We start from the raw sequence: 23,361 nt of genomic DNA, 5'->3' as shown, positions 1-23,361 counted from the left end.
CTACATAACTCTTTAAATATCAAACATGCTTTGATAAGCAGTCCTTTAACCTACTCAAAATATAGTTGGCTGTGCAAATGCCAACACAACATTAAATTCAAGTTCAAACACATTCTCATGAAATGAACACTGATAAAACTTTGTAATTCCGATCAAAGCACATAAATGCAACAATTAATAATGTTTTTCACTTCAGATCAATATTATTGTTCTTTTAACTAACAACTTTACTATTTTCAGGCAGGTTTTCAAGTAAGGCAAATTATTTAAGAAAATGACTGCAGATTGATTTTAAAATGCACTGGAAGTGAAGTATTTCTCAAACTATAAAACTGAACTTTAAACAATGTAGCTCCACACATTAGAAAGCAATCACAAGTATTGTTACAGCTGCCAAATAAGTCTTTCCATAATAAATTATGACACTCAAAATTAAATTCACTGGGATACGATTCCTGTCGAGGTTTAAGATTTGGGATAGTCACGGGTGTAAGATAAGAGTTTTAAACAACACCACAATTATTATTAAAATCAACCAAATTTCACAAATACCTGGTCCATTTACAGAGTGCCAAATATAAGTAATTTAGTGGAAGGCTGGTGGCGTAATTTGCAATGGCTGTTAAAGTGGCGGCATTGCAGTCACGGCAATACTGTTGGCCTTGCCCTTTTATAGATCTTCTTGGCATTGGAATTATATTTTTACAGGGCTACAAACCATGCCGTGATGATAGTATCACCAAATGCAGCATCTGAGGCCCAAAAATACTGCTCTTAAGCTCATCGGGCCTCAAAACTCCAAGATTATGAGCCACAATGATACGCTACTGTTAGTGAGATGTTAACCACACACTGCTCAGCCCTGCCTCCTTATCTGTCACAATGGACGAGTTGCCACTTGCATGCCAACCTTATTTTTCCACTCCGCAAGGCTACTTCCATAGCTGCCGGGCTTCCTCACATCTTTTACATTCAACCCTATGTTTCCTAACTATGGACCAAGTCATTTACAGTACATTATATAACAATCATTCCACAATCACAGTTTAAACAAAATCGTTCAAGAGGTTCACATAACAGAAATATGTATACATAGTCAAAGAATTTCCATGACAGATACAACACTCTACATAAGCAACACTACAAACTGACATAGAAATGTCGATACAGATACAACTTAATTCCTAAACAATTAATTATGAGCTGTTGTAGATTTTCTTTCTATACTCCTGTAAGATGCAACATAGCCATTTGTCTTAACAATATTGTTGATAATTATTTCCCGAGGCTTTCATTTTATTTTTCAGCTACTAGTGTGGCTGACTCTGAAATAGATTCAGTACTTTTGATAAACATTAAGTCACATACGATATGGGCCATGTTATTGCAATGGTGGGCACAATTAAGCCTGCCTTGATTTATTTCAGCTGAAATTCAGTTTAAACTAGAAAAGTAACAATGATGGCCTATACCACAGTTCAACCCACAAAGAAAACCATTACTACTTGGTGACTGCAGCCAGCTAAAATGCCCAGCCTGTTGCTTTGTACAATGAATAGCTGTCAATGAAAAAGATGAGTGAAAGAGAATAGTTGAAGCAGCTGCAACCATCACCCATTAAAAATAAGAATGACTGCTTACAGTATTGCTAATTATCCAGATATTAGTGGCCTTACTAAGAATGCTGAAGTTACCGTTCCTGAAACATTACAAGGGTTTGTAAGATATGTGGTTGTGTCAAAGAAAAAAAATAGTGAACAATTCCATTTCAGAAAATGTACAGCAATATCCTATGTGACTGTGCTGGCACCATCCGTGAAAGTTGACTTACTCTGCACAACAATGTCTGAGAGCTGTTGAGGATACAGTTACATTAACATAACTCGCAGTGATATGACAGAAAATCTGGATGTTTTTCTGTAAATAATTATACAGACCAGCTTATTTGTTCAACAGATCTTGTGGTATTTTAGTCTTGCAGGTGTCCAGGTGTCACATGTATGAGGATTGTAAATGTATTATAAAGACAGTAATATTGAGATTAATTCTGCAATAATTCTTAACAAATGATTGTGATTCAAATAAAAATATTAAGGTGCATAATACTGAACAAAAAACTGTACATCAGAACTGTTCTGAATCAATAAATATCAGTTTTAAAATTAATTTCACCCCCTCTCTCTCTTTCTTTTTTTTACCTTCAGATTTTAGTTCTAACACTTATGTGCTACATATTTGTTTCTATATGTATAAAAGGCAATTAGTTGTGGAGAAAAAGTGGAAAGATTTAAGTGAATTAAAATTGAAGTTGAAAATTGTCAGACTCGTAGGTTTTTTAATCTTCCAGGCAGCATGTCTCGAAAACTGGCAATCTTGCTTAACCCTGCAACCTTCCTTACAAAAGCTATACGTAGTAACAAAGTATTGCATGAAACCAATCCAAGTTACACAAATATGGCTTTATTCATAAGCCTCTGACCACTAACAGAAATAAGCCTCTTATGAATCCACATGTAACAAGACACACAACAACTGACGTGAACAGTACAACTGGAAGAACACAGGGAAGGGCATTCAGCTCTGCTCCACACATACAGTAGTGTCGATTATCCGAAGTAATTGGGGGACATGGGTGTTCGGGAAACTGGTTTGTTCGGATAATCAAACTGTACATGTTTATTTGCCAACAAGAAGTACTGTACAGTAAATTTATTCATAAAAACAGGCATATCTTTTAGTATTACAAAGTAACATACAAAGGCAACTTCAGTAGGAATATATAGTATGTGGCACAGTTTATTAAACAAAAATATATACATATTACATACTGCCGCTACTTCTACTGCCAGTGCCAAGCCGACAGAAGTGTGCTGATTGTTGAAACACAGCAACTGGCGGCTTGGCCAGTCAGCAGCGCCTTGTGAAGGCCCCATTAGAAGCACTGTTCCGCCAGCGGTGGCCCAGTGCGGCGACTACTGTGGGAAACTTGGTTTGGGAGTGAGGGGGATGATGGACGGTAGGGTGGGAGAGTGACAGGTGCGAGCGAGTACACAGTTCGGTTAAGCAGTCGTTCGGTTGACCGACGTTTGGATAATCGACGCTCTATTGTATATATGTGCGCTGCTGGCAGACGGTGTGGCGGAGACTGTGCTGCATACACTCCTCCCATAGGCAGCCTCAGTGGCTAGCCTGAGCTGATAAGAGGTGGCAGTTCATTCAAGTATATCCTTGCGGCGGTGCCGCACTCAGCAAACTCACACTCACACGCACTAGTAGCAGGATACAAGTGCACCACTCCCCTTTGCAAAATGGGTGCCCAGCTGATGGAGGAGATGCTGGCAGCCCCTTGAGAGACACATCCATCAGATCTGGAGTGCTGGCAGCCCATGCCAATGGAGGGGGCAGGACGATGTGCTGGACGGGAACCAGAGCACAGGGCCGGAACACGCGGGGAAGGGGTCATGCTCAAGGGTGGTGGGCCCCTCACCATCTCTGCATCATCATCACCCGCAGGCAGGTCCCAGTGTGGAGGAGATGGGTGAGGTGATAATGGTGCGGGGGAGAGTGGAGGCGGCCCGACCGGAACGGCCAGCTGCGGCAACGGACTCGAGGCCGGAGACGGACTGGCGCCCGGTGCTGGGTAGATGGAACCCCACACCTGGAGGCAGCAGACAATGTTACGAGGGCGCCTCCAGAGCAGGTTGCGACAGGCTCAAAGCAGAGGATGGCGGGGTAGGTTGCGGTGATGGGGGCAATACCCGCAGACTGCTATCTTCTGGTGGCGAGCAAGGGCACAACTGATCAATGTGGTGTGCCACCAGCCCGTTGGCCATACAGACATCAGAAAGATGGCATTCTCAATGACGGACAACAATGGCCAGTATCCACTTGAGCCAGGAACCAAATCATTGTGCCCACACTGGCAATCCTGGCATGAAGCGGCCAGATGAATCTGACCGCGGCACGTGTCATGCAGGCTGCAGAAGGTGAAGGAGTGTGCATGGCTGCAGGCTGGGCAGCAACTCAACCAGCCTCTAGTCCTCCATAGGTGTAAAGTGATAGGTGCTCAGAAAACAGAGAAGGGCATCGTATGGCAAAGAATCCACAACAAGCTTTTTCATATGGGATGTGAACTAGTCGTTCCACCTTGCCAAATAAGTGGGTGGAATGGTGGATCTGTATCATGATGAATGTCATCATGGGAACAAAACAACTGAAAGGTGTGAGAAATGACTAGGGCCCATTATCGGAAACTAAGGTATGAGGTAACTCCTCAATAGAAAAGAAACCTCAAAAGTGCACAAATTGTGACCGGAAAATGTCAGGAAACTGCGAAAATGCATCCACAAAAAAGAGCCAATAGGATTTCAAGAAGGAACTTCTGAAGTCTACATGAATGCATTCCCATGGCTGGTGGGAAGTGGGCCAGGGGGACAGGGACACCCTGGGGGCTTCCTGTTGTTGAACACACTGTTTCACAAGCTGTGACAAAACGGACAACATAACCATCAATCCCTGGTCAAAAAATCTACCAGCTAACAGTTTAGTGTGCGAAATTCCCCAATTGCCCTGGGGGAGAAGGCATAGAACTTTGCAACGGGAATGACTGCTCTGGGAGAGAGGTCTTCCATGGACAACAGCAAGACACCATCAAAAACTGGAAGGTCACACCATAATGAAAAACAGCTGCACGGGAGGTCCAAGGCCCAACCCGGCAGTCTATATGGCCAGCCCCGTTGAACAAACTGACCCATCTGGCAGAGAACCAGGTTAGTGGCAACAGCAGCTCCCATGTGCGGCCTCGTAATTGGGAAGCCCTTTACTGCAGCCTGCGTTTCAATATCAAGATGGAATTCGTCATGATCCAAGTCAGGGTCAGGACACACAGGAAAGCGACAAGGCATCCGCATAGGTTGAAAATGGATTTCACAACTGTAGTGAGCAAGAACAGCACCCAGCAGTGTAGATGGTATGCTGTCTTGTCAGGCAAGAAAGTGTAAGGGTTAAAAAAGGAAACCAAGGATTTATGGTCAGTAATAAGATGAAACTTGAAGCCATACAAAAAACATGAAAATTCTGGAGAGCATAGACTATGGCAAGAACCCCTTTTTTGACCTGAGAGTGACACTGTTGGGCCAGAGTGAGAGATTTAGAGGCAAAACCAACACATTGTTCAGAGCCAGCAGCATATTGGTGCCGTAGGACTGTGAGGCGTCAGTCACCAAAACTATGTGCTGATCCTGAGAGAAAGTAGCCAAACGAGAGGCTGAGAGTAGTTTGGATTTCAATGTTTGAAAAGCACATTCAAATTTCGAGCTCCACCATAAAGGCTTGCATATCAAGGCATGCAACAGGTGGATTAATGTGGCTGCTCCTGGCAGGAAATTATGGTAGCAGGCTAGCTTCGCAAGGGAGGCCTCAATCTCCTTCATGGACAAGGGGCGAAGCATAGACATAACAGCGGAGATGTGGTCTGGCAGAGGGTGAAACCCATCCTGCGATATCTTGAATCCTAAATAAACAATAGAAGGTTGAAAAAAAATGAGATTTTGCGAAGTTACACCGTAAACCAGCAGATTGTAAGACAGAGAACAAAAACCATGAACTTTCCAAATGATCAGCTGTGGAGGAGCCTTTGACAACAATATCATCCAGACAATTAATGCAATCTGGGTCAGGCATAGTCAACTGCTCTAAAAATCATTGAAAAACAACATAGGCACTAGCCACACCAAAAGGAAGGTGCAAATATTGACAGAGACCAAAAGGATAGTCAAAACCAGAACTTGTCGAAAATCTTTGCCTACAGGAACCCACAGAAATGCTTCAAACAAATCAATTTTAAAAAAGTACTGGCCACCAAACATTTCCACCAACATTCCTCCTGGCATGGGAAAGGATATGTATCCATGATCGACTACACATTGACAGTAGTACCGAAGTCGCCACAGAGGTGAAGTGTCCCCCACGGCTTCTGAAACCCAACCAGTGGAGATGGCCATTTAATAACCATAACAGTTTGCACCATCCCTAGAGATTGAAGTCTATCCAATTCTGCTTTCATTTGATCTTTCAGGGTGATAGGAATAGGCTGCACATGACAATAATGAGGCCAAGCCATGGATTTCAAAGAAATATGAGCAGAAAAATTCATAGCACTCCCTATACATTCCGAAAACAAGTCCAAAACCTCTTCATACAGCGTTTCCATCTGAGAATATGGTGCCTGATCAGACACAAAGTGGGCTGCATCAGTGATAGAAACTCCAAATGCCTTAAATGCATCCATCCCAAACAAGATCTCAACAGCAACCACCAAAAAAGTTACAGAATGAACCACTGACTTGTAAGAGGCAGATGCCATGAATTGTCCCGACAGCACAAAGTTCTGTTTGTTACAAATAACCAACTTCAGTGTGACTGGTGTCAATGGCGGCAAGACTAAACTCACATAGGTTTGAGAATTCAATAATGTCACTGCAGCACCTGTGTTGACTTGTAGCCAGAGCACTTGACAAAAAACACTTAACCTGATAAACAACTTGGGAGAAGTCACAAGTGCTGGAGTTATACACTTTACGCCGACATATATATCCTGAGCCACCTTCGGCAAATGACACATGGATGTGATGTGGCCTTTCTTCTGGAAAGCATTACAAGTAGTCCAGCAGTTAGGGCATGCCGAACGTTCATGCTGGACAACACAGAAAGGCAAGGTGGAAACAGAGAATGCTAACAGTGGTGATGTGGCTCTCACAGCTGCTTGGTCTGTTCGACGCTGGGCCCGCATTTTCACCACCACCACCACTGCCGCTCCCTTGTACAAGAAGCTATTCGTCGCCCTAGTGGGCACATCTTGTGAAACTACTGCCACATTGCCCCACGCTTCAATTTGGTCCACCCACTTCAAAAGATTGTGCTATCTGCAAAACTTCTACAAATGGGGCGGGTTTCACAGAGTAAAGCCTTCTGGCGCACTTCCTTGTTCAGAGCAAACAGATAACTGCATCATGCATAAGAGTCTGTATGGGAATCACTAACAAATTTATACTTAGGGCTAATGCCATAAAGTTCAACAGCTGAAGCTCTGTACAACTAGTATGGTTTCTTGCGGCATCAGTAGAATTCAACTCACACTGCTATGACATGCGTTCGTTTGTGATGGTAGTTGAACAATAAACTTCACATATGATCAAAGTAAGAGCTACCGGTTCTTCTAAAGGGGCAAGCTGACACAATAATTGATACATTATAAGTGGAATCCACAGGAGGGGGAAGGCTTTGCACAAGTCTGAGTCTGTCACACCGTAAGCCAAAAAATGCTGTCTAAGTCTTTTTTCATAAGCTTCCCAGTCTTTGGATGAATCATCACATGGAGGAGGAGTTGGCCCAGTGGAATGGTACCCTGTCTGTTAATGGAAGCCAACAAAGTGGTCACTGCTGAAGTAAGCTGTTCAATGAGGGCAGGCACCACGTCGTCCATAATGACTAACTTTATAAAACCACACTTAAAGACTGCACACAGAGAAACCGTACCAAACACATCACCAATTGTGTACATGGATTTTTCCTGGTTAAAAATGCACTTTTCCCCCACATGAAAACGAACTTTTTCCATTTTAAGTAACAGTATTCTTTCCCTCAGAGCTGTGAAACTTATCAGTCCTTTGAATGGTGAAGGTTTTATAAACCGGTATAGAGCTTAGCCAACACTATATGAAATGAAATCCACATCATTCATGCACGACTACATATACACTGCATATTTTTGTAATAAGAAAGTATAAATATGAATTCCACCAAATACAGCATGTTAATTTCCAAAGGAAATCCAGATTGCAATGCACTTCTGTAATCCAATCATAACTCACGTCATGTCATCTCGCCAGCCAATGACAGGAGATATTCAGAGTACAGGACACATACTGTAGTTAGACAATAGCAACATCACTGTTAAATAGCGTGAACACACAAATACGAAACATTGAGAATTTTCTATCACTCACCAGTTCCTAAATAAGTTCTTAATTCATGGATCAACAAGAAAATAAACACCTGTGGGAAAGAATGTTGGACTTTATCTATATCTAATAAGGGCAAAGGTTATGTCTGAATACAAAGAGCTATTCCACTGAAACTCTGGTTCTATGGCAAAATATTCTCAAGGAAATTAATAACAAGTGAAATTCAGATACATTAATTAATATACATACAACGCAGCTAAAAGAAAAGCTAAGTTTCCTCATATTATAATTCGTCTTTTTTGCATGTGTTATCCTTTAAGATATATCAAACATAAATGGGCCACTGAAATTTTAAATAATGGTGTAAATGGCTAGTTTTCTGGGATTGAATTTTTTTTCAAGTGGCTCATCCTCAAGGTGCTAAGTTTTGAATGAGTCAAATGCTTGGTGATTTAAGAAATTCATACAAATTTTCACACATAACATAATTCATCCTGCATTAAATGAAATTTACTTTGAAAGTAATGCTTCTCAAAACACCATTTGCAATATTTCCCTCCGTCCTGTTAGAAACAAAAACATTTGTAATGTCACTCTCATCAAAGCAATTTGTTGTTTCAAAGTATTGCATAGTCTTTGTCCTGAAGCCATTGAGATGTTTTGCTGTCGGCAGAGGCTTGTCTTGCACTATATTTAGTTGTAAATGTCACATTTTCTTTGTGTTTGATTTTTATTTTGGTATCTTTCTCCCATTTATGTTTTTTTACTGCAGTATTATTCTTCAGTAGCAAGCTAAAGTACAATTCTTTGTTTGAGTTGTGGCAGCATTTTTCTAGCTTTAATGTAAGGAGTAACCAGGAGTCTTTCCAAACCATACAGAAATATACTTCTTCTGTAAAGAACATTTTTTCCACCCTGCATTTATTCCGCTCCACTACACAAAAGCATTGCAGGCACAAGTATCAATAATACTTTAGAAGATGATCATTGGTGAGTTGTCGGTTTTCCTCTTGCATGTGTAGGTGACAACAAGCTGATCCAATGTATCAACAGCTCCGTTATGTGCAATGTAGTCAAGTATCATTTTTGGTTTCTGGTCTTCTCTGTTGCTTATTTCCTCAATATTGCGCATTGAGCTCATGAGGAAAACTTGTTTGTTCTTCCTTGGAACGTAAGATATGACAGTGAAATCATTAGTAAAAAAAGACTTTGAACTGTGAACATCACCTTTGTTTGATGCATGAGAGTTCAAGCTTATTTCTTATCACCAGCCCCAGCACTGTAAGACGTCTTTTGAGAAGTCCTTGGCCTAATGCATATGATGTGAAGAAATTGTCAATGTGACTTTTTTCCTTTTAGCATATGTGTCAGAACCATGACAACCCTCACACTATGATTTTTCTCAGGTGCTTGTCCAGGTAATTTTCCTGTATAAATTTGTGTCTTCAAAACATAAGAGGTAGCACTCTCACAGAATACCCATATTTTTACCCAACATTTTGAGGGTTTGCTCACTATATACTGTCTGAATGAACAACGTCCTCGGAAAGCCATCAGTTGTTCATCCACGGTTACATGTGTGCCAGGATTATATACTTTTGAAAGTATTTTCACCCTTATTGCCCACAGAACTCTTATTGGTGTCAACTAGACATTTACTCTTCGTGCTCTACAATCAGACTCACCATCAAAATGTAACACACGTGAGATGCAACAGAACCGTTTCAGCGACATTACGGCACGAAGATGGCTGTATCTGTTTCTGGATCCCACAGACCCTTTGATAATTCACCATAGAATTTAGACACACCAGCCAATAATAACAGGCCAATATAGGCTTTATGTGAAATTTCATCTACTGCTTCCCAGCCATCCCCCTAAACTCTTTGACCCTCAATATTAGTAATTCCCACCACAATACAGTGAATATTATCATTTATCATAACTTGAAAAGGTGATTTTATATTACTTATTCTGGTGACAGCACATCTTGTCGGACCAGGAGTCAGTTTTATAATGTTTGTGGAAAAAGTTCCACATGACTTTTTTGTCTTTAGACTGAATCAGTTGAACTACTTGCACACTGTCATTTGAGGTATCAATATTTGAAATGGCTTCTGAATCAGATGAAGGATTCATGTCGTCATGGTGGTGTGATTCTCCTCGATGTCAGATGCGTTTCCTAATACTTCCAATTGTCCATGGGAAAGAACTCATTTTGTCATGATAGCCACACAGAAATTACTAAGATAGGTACATGAACTGCACCTGCACACAAAAGGCAGTAAAATATAACCCTTAGTGAAAATATGCTACAATAATTTGAACACAATCAACAACTTGCATTGATGCTTAAGTTTCACACATTTCCAGAATAAGGAGTCAGATATTTATTTGTCATAAAAAACTGTTCTGCATATATGTCAGGCATGTAGAAATGAAATTGGTCTATGACATTTGTACAGTCTGTGAATTTTTAAGCCCCTTGGGTCATAGTGACCTGAGGAACACAATAGTAAATAATTAAGTTTTGGCAAGAGGAAGAACAGTAATTTTTAAACTGGAATTTTAAGGTATTTGGAATGTTTAGAAAAAGAAAGTCAAGTTTGGAGCAATACCATTTAAATATTAAAAAGTTATGGAAGAGCAAATTCCCTTTTGAGTCATACTGACCAGAAGATAACAGCAGGGTTAAGGCATGCTTATGATCTTCTTTGAGCAGAGTTTCACTAGAAATATTTTTTTCATGATAGATATCTCTAAAAAAAATGAAATTTTTTTCGCAAAAACTGAAAAAAGGTAAAAAAAATTAATGAAGGAGTGTGGGAGGAGTATGGTTACCTCCTTGAGGAGGGACCTTCCCTGTTTCTATTACAAATCCTAAGAGAGTTTTCTCAAAGCTTCAAAACTTTATCAATTATTATCCTATTTTTTTGTAATTATCCTGGGCTAACTCCCCTCGCTGCAGTCTTCCTCTTCCCCTATTCTATCCCCCCCTACCAACCCACTCCACCACTTCATTGTTTGCCACACACAATTCCTCATACCTGTGCAATGGCCAACTTACCAATGCTTTTTCCTTGGTCCCTGTCCCTCATCTTCATTAATTACACAAAACACAATCCCTAATCTCATTTGGGATGCAGCACCAGGATAACATAGTTAGCTGGGACAATGCAACCTTGCATACATCTGGGTGCTTGTACGTGTGCTTTTTGTTACTTGTCTCTGAAGGCTTCAGCAACCTTTTCTCTCCCATATCATCTAATGTGGATTCCACTCATGAATCTCTGATAGAATACATAAATGAGAGACGGAAACCAGTCACCTTCAGTTTATTTATGTGTGATACATAAACACATGTAACAGCACAGAAGTGTCACTAGCTACTTCCCACTGCGGACTGAGATGAAGCAGATTTTACCATATACCTGGTGAATCCTTATGATGCTCCAGCTGCCAATTCTGTGTCTCATGGTTCAGTCCACTCTGGATGATTTATGTGCTATGTTTGTTCTGTACACCCACCCACTACCTGCTGTTGCAACCAATTTCCTATCTAACCAAAGGTAAAGTGAATTGTGGAAATCATACAGCAGTTGCACTGCAATCACTGTGCATCACTCTATGTAAGTATGACAAATGACAAGCTGTCCACCCAGATAAATGATCATCATCAAACTGAAGCCAACCGAAAACTTAGTCGCTAAGCTGCTGAAAATGCTGTACACAGCACACAAATGGCTTCCTTATCTGTTTCAAAATGCATATAATTTTGTACTCTCCTTGTCATCCTCAGCACCAGCTCCTTGAACTATACCGGTCTTCCTAAAGTACAACCTTTGTTCTCACACTCTCCCTACCATGAACCTGTGCTAGTCCCATTCTAGTCTGTTCCCACTACCTTTGCACTGAGCCTCTCTTCTCTACTGCATCTACCCTGTACTTCACCCCAGCATTGTACTTTTATTTCCACCTCTTTCCCTCTCATACTTCTACTTTCTAGTGATTTTTACTTTATTTAATCATTTTTTTTCCATTGCCACTGAAAGCTATTTAACTCTTCATGCCAGTGGCTGTCCTTCCTCACCTTTTTTCACTGTTTCTATTCTGGAGTTTCCATCACCATGATATCATCAAACAAAGATATAAATTAAAATGATAATACCTTTAGCTCCTAGAAGTATCATTTCAAAATGGGAGAAATCCTAAAACTATTTAAACTAAGGCATCCTTAGAAAATATGAGGATAAGTTACGAAAAGACTAAGATGATGACCTAATCGAAGACATGTAGAAGACTTCAGAAAAAGTGCAGGAGCAACATAGCTATGTACAGCTGAAGACCTCAGTGCATGAAGAAATCTAGAGAAGGTGGATTTCAAACTACTAATGGTGATGATGACTGAAGTAAACCTGTAGGAGAAAAGGATGTTATGAGAACAAGATGACAAGTTCTTATCCTTGCAGTGGGCAGAGTAAAACTGTCTTTTTTAGGTAAAAATGCACTTAACCATGTTTATGGACAGTGCACTGTCCTAGTAGCCTTTTCCTTTTGCAGTCCAAGCCTCTTCTTACAATATTTTTTATCCAGTTTGTCCATAAGCGTTTACCAGGTATTCTATTACATTTTGGAAAGTAATCAATAGGAGAGTCCTTGCACTCCAAGAAAACTAATATAAACAGCTCCTTTTTTAGTGCAGCCTTCAGTCTATTTATAATGTTTAGTACGTGGAAATAAATGGTGAACTTACATTCACAGAAACAACTCTGTTAAAAAAATCAGTTGCAGTCTTTATAAAACTGAGAGATCATTGCTGAACAATTTGTTTTCACATTTTATTTTGTTCAGCATTCAACAAATGTGGTATCCATCTTGCACAAAGCTTAGTTATTTCTTCATGTGAACTGTACAGCAGTCTCTCCTGGTATATGTATGGCATCAGCTATTCCATGAACCTGTAATTATCAACTGACCACTATCTTGATGGTTTCATCTTTGGTTGCAGGATTATCTTTAGGAAAAGTTTGGTAAAAAATTTCATGCACTATTTTTTAAAATAAATACAGTTGTTATAAAAACACAGATTAATTTGACATTGACGTGCTTTACTGGGAACAGTAAACTGGTGTAAGGGTTTGTGTCAGGTGGGGTGGATAAAGAAAGAAAGATGCGATAAGTGAGAAGAGGGATAGCTAGCAGCTTGGAAGGAGGCAGCAGGTGTGTGGGATATGGATGCGGAAGGGAGAGACGGCAGCGGGTACAGCGGCACCATAGATGGTGAGGTCATATGTCACACAATGATGACGATGATGATGTGGAAGCACGAATAGGAAGGAGGTGATAGGACAGAGGAAGGGAAGGCAGTTGGGTAGCTGGTGTCAGTGCAGAGGGTTAGTGGAGACTGAGGCCAGATGGATTACAGGAGCGAATGTATTGCAAGGATAACTTCCATCTACATTGTTCAGAAAAGCTGGTGCTGGGGAGAAGGAGCCACACGACACTGGTTGTGAAGCAGTCATCGAACTTCAGAATGGAAGAGTTCAGCCGTGTGTTCTGCCAGTGGGTGTTAAATTCTGCTCTCAGCCACAGTTTGGTAGTGACCATTCATTTTGGTGGACAGTCAGTTGGTGGTCATGCCCACATAAAATCCAGGGCAGAAATTGCACCAGAGCTGGTGTATGATATGACTGCTTTCACAGATGACCTAGCCTCTGATGTAATAGTATAAGCCTATGACAGGACTAGAGTAGGATAATCAGAGCAGATGAATCAGGCAGTTCTTGCATCTGGATATTTCACAGGGATCTGACCCGCTTGTCAAGGAATTGGGAGTGGCAACTATCCTAAGTAGTGCAAAGAGATATGCCGCTGCACTGAGAGAGCACACAAAGTATGAAAAAGTGAAACAGTTACAGGTGGGACAAATGCACTCCTTGTCGTCAAGTTGTGTATCATGCCATGCCAATTAATGTGTCTCAGGTAGCAAGAAAAGACAAAGTTTATTTACAGCTCATGTACTGAATGCAGCAAAACAGTAATTTGGACTTGAAGTCCTACTATCTGGTTCCAGTCCACCAACAGGCAGTAATGTTGTACTGGGAGAGTTCTTACAAGAGAAATGGCAATGCAAATGCATCAGCGGAGAGTGGCAGGACTTGACGGTCTAGGTGAGAGGTCCAGTGAGATAGGAGCTCATAGCTGGTCAGGGTAGCGTTGCTGTTATGGATGATGCAGAGAGATGGCCTCCATCAGAAATCCCAGGTGTAGCCAGCCTAATTAGGTAGCGATGGTGAGTTGTGCGCTGACAGGTTGCAGATACAGCTGGTGTTGGGTCCAGTGAGTTGATCTCAGACAAGGTGCGAAGTGAGCACTCGGGCACGGGTTGGAGTGTACAGATGCACTGGGGTGAAGCGAGCTCAGATTTAGGGACAGGAATGCAGTCAGCACTTAGCCCAGAGTGACTCCTAATCTGAAACTTGCTCTAATCAGCTGGATGGTGTGTTTTAAAGCCACCCGGAGGAAGAATACTGCCACTACGATCAGCAGATATGCGATCTGCAGAGGAAGAATCAGTGCCTATGATGGCCACACTGAATGTGGCAAGTCTCACACCATTAATGGCAGAGCTGGCACCACTTGTTACCATGGCAGCTGCAGAAAATGCGATTGACAACAACTTGCTGTGCTTACATTACTGTCAGACTGATTTCCTGCAGTGGTGCCAAAAGTGCTGGAGAGCTGGCAGCTTGCAGCACACCCCTGTGCTGCCTGGAGATGGATTCCAGGTGGATACAATAGCAGTATATTAGATTTCAAAAGTGTTGTTAAGTCAGCTGAAAATCCTAAATGGGACTACGATACAAATATATATGGCCAAAATTTCTCATATGGTGACACAAAACAATGACAAAGGCATCATATCTTCTTTCATTTGGGCCTCTTCTCACTCCTGCATCACTCACTCAAAATGAACAGGTAGATCAGTTAGCAGAGTCAGCATTAACATCAGGAATTTTCTATCACTCACCAATTCCTAAATAAGACCTTAATCCCTGGAACCTAGGAGAAAATTAACATCTATGGGAAAGAATATTTGAATTTATCTATATCTAATGAGGATAAAGGTTATGCCCGAATCCAAAGAATTACTCCACAGAAACCCTGGTTTCATGGCAAAATGGTCTCAAGGAAATTAATAACAAGCAAAAGAAAGATATGTTTTAATCATGGATATTATCCAGCACATCTTCAACAAATAGAAATCTTGAATTGTCTTCTCTGCAGTAGTGATGATAGATCATATTCTGATCTGAACTATATTATCTTAGCATGTTCCAAAAAGAGGGTGCACAGAAGAGGTTTTTAAGGCAGATTTCAGAAGTTGACTTCCTTCTACCTTGTGGTTTTCCCAGTATTTTACGACAACTCCATCAATACGTGTAAGTTTTGGTCACAGCTTTCTTCAGTTAAGGAGGGACAAGCCCACAATCAAGCGCACCTCACACACACACAACTGCCAATTCCCACATCTTGGGCCAGAAATGCTGGAGTGGGTGGTCATGTGTGCATGAACTGTGCTTGTCTGTGTGTCTCTTTTACTGATGAAGGCTGTGACCAAAAGCTATATGTGAGTGTCTTAATTGTGCCCGTCTGCAACTTGGTGTGTCTTTTTAATGGTAAGTAGCAATCTGCCGTTTTCTACAATGTTGATATTCCTACATGGAGTTTCTATTGTTTGATCCACATGTATAAATTAATATTAAATTTCCTGACATCATCTCAAATTACGTGTAAACCTTGTATCTACAACACCTTGATGTTTCAGAAATGAATATTTGAAATAATATTTATAACAACTACTTGAAATGTATTATATTTTTTATATATATGGCTGCATGGCACTTTTTTGCCAAATGCCAAATAAAATAAGAATAATAAAGAAATAATTACAATAATATAAAGATAACAGCCTGAAAGGGGAACTCTATGGAGATAATGATCTTCACACTGCAGATTATGATGTGAGTTAGCACAAGAAACTGTGAAATGAAGACAGGGACAGACAAAAGTGCATGCACGTCTTTCCCACAGTGTGTATATTGCAATTATAAATATATCTATCAACCACAAAGGAAAGTAAAAAGAATGAACCAGGTGCTATAAGCCTGCAATGTTCATAAGTCTTTTTTGTAGAGTACTGTGTGGCAGCAGATACTTTATGTACTAGCCTAAATGTGTGCAATCACTCGTGACAGCTAATAAGTGCACCCAAAGTTACAAATAATGAACATGACAAAATTATATATACATGCCATAGTACCTCAGTCGCAGAATTTTTGTTTTAGCATCCTGAGAGATGGTGACACCACCTGTGTTTGTGTCAATTCCCACCTGTTTATCAATTACTTCTGTAGTAAGGCCAAACAGCCAACCTAAATATCAAAATCCCTATTAATACACTACCAAATGACTAATTTAACCATGCAACAAAATATATAATAAATTTCACTGTACTACAAGACAATATTCTGACTCATAAGAAAAATTTAATATTACCAATGGACCATAAATAAATAAATAAAAAGCCAAACACTCACCTTATAGTTGAAGAGTGGAATGGTAGACACACACACACACACACACACACACACACACACACACACACACACACACACACACAGTGGAAGGACAGATGAAATGACTGTATTTGCCAAAGCTTTAATGGCTGGTGTACAGCACACAGTTAATCTCACACTTTTCAAATCAGAATTCAATCTTCAGTAAACACAGAAGAACTTTAATGTACTGTTATTGGATAAACATTAAATTGTTTTACTGATAGTAATTAACTCACATGAAAAATTTTGAAATTATGCAATTTCATCTTAAGACGTGATTGTCACAATTCAGGTCCACTGAAGCACTGAAGTACATAAAGTGATACAAATATAACTACACTGAAAATCAATAGTGTTACTGTAAGCAAAAAGTACAGCAGTTCTTGTGTGCACCCAGTATGAAGGTCAAACATACAGTAATTTAAGTTTCATGCCTCCTTCGGCATTTGGGCAATCACCAGGAATTTAAACAGTGGTCTTCACCTTTATTCCCTTTTAATCATCTCTTGTGTGGTACCATCATGCTTGTAATCTTAACATATTTAAGCTTTTTAATAGCTATCTGCACTTCATTTTACTCCAAATTACTGCAACCTAACTTTCTTCTTATCGATAATTCTCTTGTTTTACTTGGAGTTCAGTTTTTTCTGAACTCAAAAGTTCTCAGAAATATTCTCTCTATTACCAAGTTTTCATTGTTCTTTATGAATTTAAGAGGGCATTTTCTTTTGTGTTTTCATGTTATTCAGTACCCCTTACAATAATTTTGATTTTCTTTGTATCTCTTTACAAGGAAGCCTACATGATAGTTTGTATGGTTAGGGAGAGAGGGGAGGGGAGGAGGGGGACTAGACCTGGAAGTCTGAAGTATTCTTAATGTTTTGGAAGACAAACAGCAACTCGTACATAGCCATAAAAAGAGTTCCAGTTTTGATCCTGTTACAAACCAGCAGAATGCCAACTTTTAAATCATTTTCTTGAAAGAAAACCACTGACTACTGAGCCAAGACACCCTCCTGCCCATGGGTATGGACACCCTTGATTCTTTACCATCTTGTCTCCAAATTCTGAATTTCTTTTGTTGCTTCTACTAGACTGTTGGACCGAGTGAGGTGGCGCAGCAGTTAGCACATTGGACTAACATTCGTGAGGATGACGGTTCAATCCCACGTCCGGCCATCCTGATTTAGGTTTTCCGTGATTTCCCTAAATCACTTCACGCAAATGCTGGGATGGTTCCTTTGAAAGGGCATGGATGACTTCCATTTCCATTCTTCCCTAATCCGATGAGAACGATGATCTTGCGTTTGGTCTCTTCTGTCAAATCAATCAACCGACTAGACTGTTGGCTATGCAGAAGACAACAATCCACGCACTACTGTTGTTAAGTGTGTGCTTATCATTTCTACCAATTGTTCTTCTCCCATCCTCTGGTTGCTTTCTCACTCCAGTAATGGTGTTTCCTAAGTTGACTGTTTCTTCAGATATGTCACCCTCTACAGTCTGATGTTTTAATAGCACCCCTGCTGATCCTATTTCATCTTATTGTTGCTAATACCATACCACAGTGAATTTTTATTTTCTACACTCGGGTCCAATTGTGCACGAGCAACAAGAATTCTGTATGAATGGAACTTGACTCTTCAATGTTATCTCTAAAGCTCTTACGTACCATCAGTGCTACCGCTGCCTACAATATTTGTCAGATTCTCACTTCACTGATATGATTCATTTTTCAATGTTTCTATAGACTTTTTTTCTTCTCTGTCACTCCTAATATCCCACATTATCACTTGTTACAGAATTTGCTGTCATTCATCAGCCTCTGTAATGCTTTGCAACAGTCTTATTATTCTTCACCAAACTGTGAGCATTATTTCTGCAGAGTATCTTTCTTTTATTTTTAAAACAAGCTTCATTCGGCATGAAACTCTTTCAGTAACTGAAATATTATTTCTAGTTTACAAAAGACCCAGTATCTAAATTTCCTGTTGGTTGCGTTTCTTAGTTGGTCTTTATGCATAATAATCCTACTATAGCCATGTGATATTTTTTGATTCCTCTTCAAACTCTATTAACACTTCTTCTACAATTTATTATTCCTAAATAAAAAGAGGTAGAAGCAGTTGGGTTGCTACTGTTATGTTTTTACTTACACTGATGAGCCAAAATATTATGACCATCTACTTAATAGCATGTTTCTCTTCCTAGGGAACACAATACAGTACCATATTATGTATCATGGATTCGACAAGTTCTTGGTAGGTTTAAGGAAGTACGTGCATCAAATGTTTGTTCATAATGCCAAGGTTATACAATTTCCATGAGTTACATACTGGTGGTTTGTGGTTGGGGAGCTGGCACACAATGTGATCCAATTGAATGTGTTTCATTGGCTTCAGGTCAGGACAATTTGGTGGCCAAGACATCAACATCAGTTCAGCATCATGATCCTCAAAGCACTGTGACAACATAATGGCATTGTGACATGGACAGTTGTCCTGTTAAAAGATGCCACCACTGTTGGAAAAGTCATCAGGCATGAACCAGTTGTCATGGTGCCTTTGGTTACTACCACAGGTCCCATGGAAGCCAAGCGAATGTTCCTCATAACATATTACTGCCCAATCAGCCTGTCAGTGGCATTCTACATCTTCGAGCAGCTGTTCACCTGGATGATGATGTATCCGGCCACTGGCGAAACAAGAAACATGATTCATCTAACTATGTGACAGTTTCCACATGATCTCGTGCCCGCTGCAATCATATTTGACAATGTCATTGGGTCAACATTGAAATGTGCAGAGGCTGTCTGCTGCAGGACTCCATGATCGGCAATGTGTGCTGAATGGTGTGCTCCTAAACACTTGTACCTGGACCACCATTGTAGTCCCTCATCAGATCTGCCATAAATTGACACCTATCCTGCTTTACAGACCGCATAAACCTCCAACCTCTATGTTCTGTGATGAGGCAAGGACATTCCACAACTCCTTGCCTGCGTATGGTTTCCTTGTCCTTCAACCACTTTCCATAGATGCTCATGATGGGAGCATGCAAACCACTGACCAGCTTCACCTTTCTGAGTTACTCTCATTCCCAGGCACTGGGCCACACCAACCTGCCCTTCATCAAAGTTGCTTATGACAATGGATTTCTCCATTTTTGGCCCATATCATTGCTAGAATGATTCCACATTCACCTGCTATTCGATTATGTACTTTCCTTGCCAGGTCAAGTGCTCACAATGCCATCAAGCGGCATTTAGTCTTGTGGTGGGCAGTGGTCATGTTTCGGCTCATCAGTGTATTTAGCTGAATTTAATGTAGCAATGTGATACGTACCAGTATATGTCGTGACCACAATTTCATCATAACCAGCACTGCCAAGGACACCACACTGCACAGAAGTAATGCTCTCATTGCAAGTCTGTGAAAAGAGAATCCTTGGATTAATGGACTAAAAATATAACTAAAAAAAGTAATACCTTAATATAACTTACGGAAAATTTAAAATTAGCTACAAGCCATTGAACAGCTGTTCTGCTTTACTAATTTTTATTTCCAGTTTTTCTGACTGGTTTCAAATTGAGACAGTGGTGCTGTATCAGATGGTTGTACTATAAGTAAAAGTCTAGATGGGCAACACAAGCTGTTAGATGTAGAACTCACATATCAAAACAGAGGACGTGCAAGAGAAACTACTTTACAAGAGTGAGGCAAAAGATTAAGGGGGGAAAAATAACATTCTGCATGCTTAACTGGATAAAGTACTGCTGCAGCCAAGATCAACAAAGAAGGCACAGTGACTTGGGCCAGGAATGAATACCTCAGGGTAACTGCTGGAGATGGAGGAAACAAGGCCATAGAGAGTTAACATGACCAGAGTAGCATTAGGAAAGTAGTGTTTGTAAGTGCAAAATACCTTTCATTTTTGTTTCTGTTTAGTGAAAGTAGCATTTCTGAGTTGTAACTACAAGATGGAAAAACCCCCGATAATGAATTTAGTAGTTCCCAAACTTAGACCTTGACCTAAAATCCATAAAATGAGTATTCATTATGGTCAGTTTAAGCAACATAAACTATCTGAAATGCAATCTTCAGAAGAAGCTGAGTCAGTAGCTATGCCAAAAGTTCATAGTGATAAAAATTCATTGTAAGAAACATCAAAGAACTACTTAACAGTTTCAAAATCCCCACATCTGCTTCATCCCTCACTACAAGTTTCTCTTAGTGACAAACATAAAAATATCTCATTGATTATGGTGTCTGAACTACATAACAAGTCCTCACTTAACACAATACACAATGTTTCCCTTAATGGTCCTGGAAAGTGATCTAACTCTGCAATGCCAATGTCTCTAATAATGGACAGAAAATAAATGTTGTTGACAGAATAGCAAAGAAAATACAAACTAAATAATTAGTAGCATAATCCTACAACTTGACTCATTCCATTTAAGTCAGGCAAAGAACTCAACATAGCATCTGTCCTTCCTGTTATAAGGTAATACAAACCTCTTTGAGAATTCAAATGATAACATTATCTCCATCATTAAAATACAGTACAAAATTCAATTAAACACAACCAACAACCCTCAGAAATTAAAATCACAAGTACACAAATATACAAACAAAACTGCAAGTACTTCTCTCATTACATAGGGCAACTTTTGAAATTAGATTCGTAGTACTCCTACATGCCATAAGGCTCAACAAGCTCAAGAAATTCATCTTTTGCAATTAGTCTACCCATAATAGATTACTGAGAAAACTGCTTTAGCCACAGACTGAAACTGTACCCACTGCTGCTAAAGGATATGGACTTGCAAGAGGAAAGTGATATTCTTATTTGTAAATCTCTTTTACTGTAATACTACAGACTGAGCAAATGAATTTTCCAGATAATATATTCCTTAGCAATTTGTGTAAAATTCTACACACACTAGGCAAGGAAGGATGCACATCCACTGCCTCATATTCATCCCCCCCCCCCCAATGGAAAATATTGTTGTAGAGGGGGCTTCAGATCTACAGTTGGACAAACTGAAGAATAAGAATATGAGCTACCATTCTGACTACCCAGCTACATTAAAAGGAACATGAACAGTTCCACAAGAGAGTTATACCAGCCCTTGTACAGCCTTTTAAACCTGGGGTGACACAGAGTACACAGACAAAATTTACAGTCGATTATTTGTTTTTTACTAAATGTGTTAATAAAAACCAAAGAGTAGTGTGTGATAGCCTCCTTTCAGATCATTACATTAAAGGATAAATTACACGAAAATAGGAATAAAATACTGGAAGGATTCATGTATTTATTACAAATACAGACGTAACCAGTGAAGGTTTACCTCCCATCAGTAGCAAACATTGTAAACATTTACATCGGCATTCGATTAATCAGTGACCTCATCAGTCTACAACATTGAAGTCGATAAGTCCACATTTTAATTTACAAACAGTCGCAGAATGCAGTCCTAGTCTAGGAATCATTTCATGGGTGGTGAACACGAATTTGAGAAGGGTGTAAACCTCAAATAAGTACAATTCTACAGATGGGCTTGCGAGATATTCTTCAGGTGGAAAGGCATGTATATGAGATTTATTGCAAAAGACTCTCCACTTCTATCATCCTGAATATAAATTCTGACTTTCTTGTTATGAATCTGAATTTGTTGCACACAGTTACATTTGTAAATCTATGCCTCCAATCACAGAAAACATGTAGTGATTTGTGGACACAGTCTCGATATATTTTTTCAAGACTCAGTCTTGTTGGTAATTTTGATGAGGTTCTCCAAATGCTATTAGCATGTTAAATGCTTCTTTGGTAGAGTATACACTGCTAAACAAGTAATACAAACACATTGCACACAGTGACGAAACCTTGTGTTGTGTACAACTTCGTGCACAATCGTAAGGAGAGGTGGGGAACAGAATGGTGCAGCAACTGTCATTGTAGGAAAGCTGGACAGGAACAGAAATGATTAGCGAACAACGTAACACACCAAATAGAAGATTTAGTTAACTTGTATTTCTCCAAACGTACGAAGAATCGTTACAAATAATACAGCAAGAAAGAGAGTCCAGCTATCACAACATCCACAAGGATGAAACACGAACGAAGGTGTCGCGGCGAGGTGGCTCTGAGTGTGTATGGGCTGAGCAGCTGCAGCAAGGTAACACACCAAATAGAAGATTTACTTAACTTGTATTTCTCCAAACGTATGAAGAATCATTACAAATAATGCAGCAAGAAAGAGAGTCCAGCTATCACAACATCCACAAGGATGAAACACGAACGAAGATGTCGCGGCGAGGTGGCTCCGAGTGTGTATGGGCTGAGCAGCTGCAGCAAGTCATCCTATATTGTGGCAGCAGAGGGTGCTCCAAGTACAGAGCTGCTGGAGGTGTGTCTCAGCAGACGTGTACCATTGGGTCTGACAGATCTTGTGTAATTGTATCGGCATCAATCAGATCCAACATTGTCACAGATTAAAACAGTGATCCAGGAAGTGTAGAAAAAATTTATTTGATTTCCGACACTGATTATTAAACTTTTGTCTTTAAATTACCAAATTCAGTCAGCAACGACCATTTTCAGATCTGTTTTATAACTTGGCCTAAAACAATAAAGTCATAGTGGCAGTGTCACAAAATATACACAACATCAGCATAGCACCATCACACATATTTAAAATGAGATGTAAACTATGCCAAGTTCTGGCAAAGTCATACTCAACAACAATGCATGCTAATTTTGTGTGATGC

General features: G+C 40.0%; 1 protein-coding gene across 2 annotated transcripts in view; it reads right to left on the bottom strand.

The window, feature by feature from the left end:
* LOC126198526 (Bardet-Biedl syndrome 7 protein homolog) overlaps nucleotides 1-23,361 on the bottom strand; it is a 137,225-nt gene that overhangs the window by 47,787 nt on the left and 66,077 nt on the right. For both annotated transcript variants that reach the window (XM_049934918.1, XM_049934920.1), the window contains 2 exons: nucleotides 19,930-20,014; nucleotides 16,288-16,399 (listed from right to left, as the gene is read on the bottom strand). In XM_049934918.1, the coding sequence (XP_049790875.1) occupies nucleotides 16,288-16,399; nucleotides 19,930-20,014 (197 nt within the window). The remainder of the gene's footprint in view (nucleotides 1-16,287; nucleotides 16,400-19,929; nucleotides 20,015-23,361) is intronic.

This window comes from Schistocerca nitens, chromosome 8 (assembly GCF_023898315.1).
Source record: "Schistocerca nitens isolate TAMUIC-IGC-003100 chromosome 8, iqSchNite1.1, whole genome shotgun sequence".
Taxonomy (NCBI): Eukaryota; Metazoa; Arthropoda; class Insecta; order Orthoptera; family Acrididae; genus Schistocerca; species Schistocerca nitens.
This window is presented reverse-complemented; position numbering and strand designations above follow the sequence as displayed.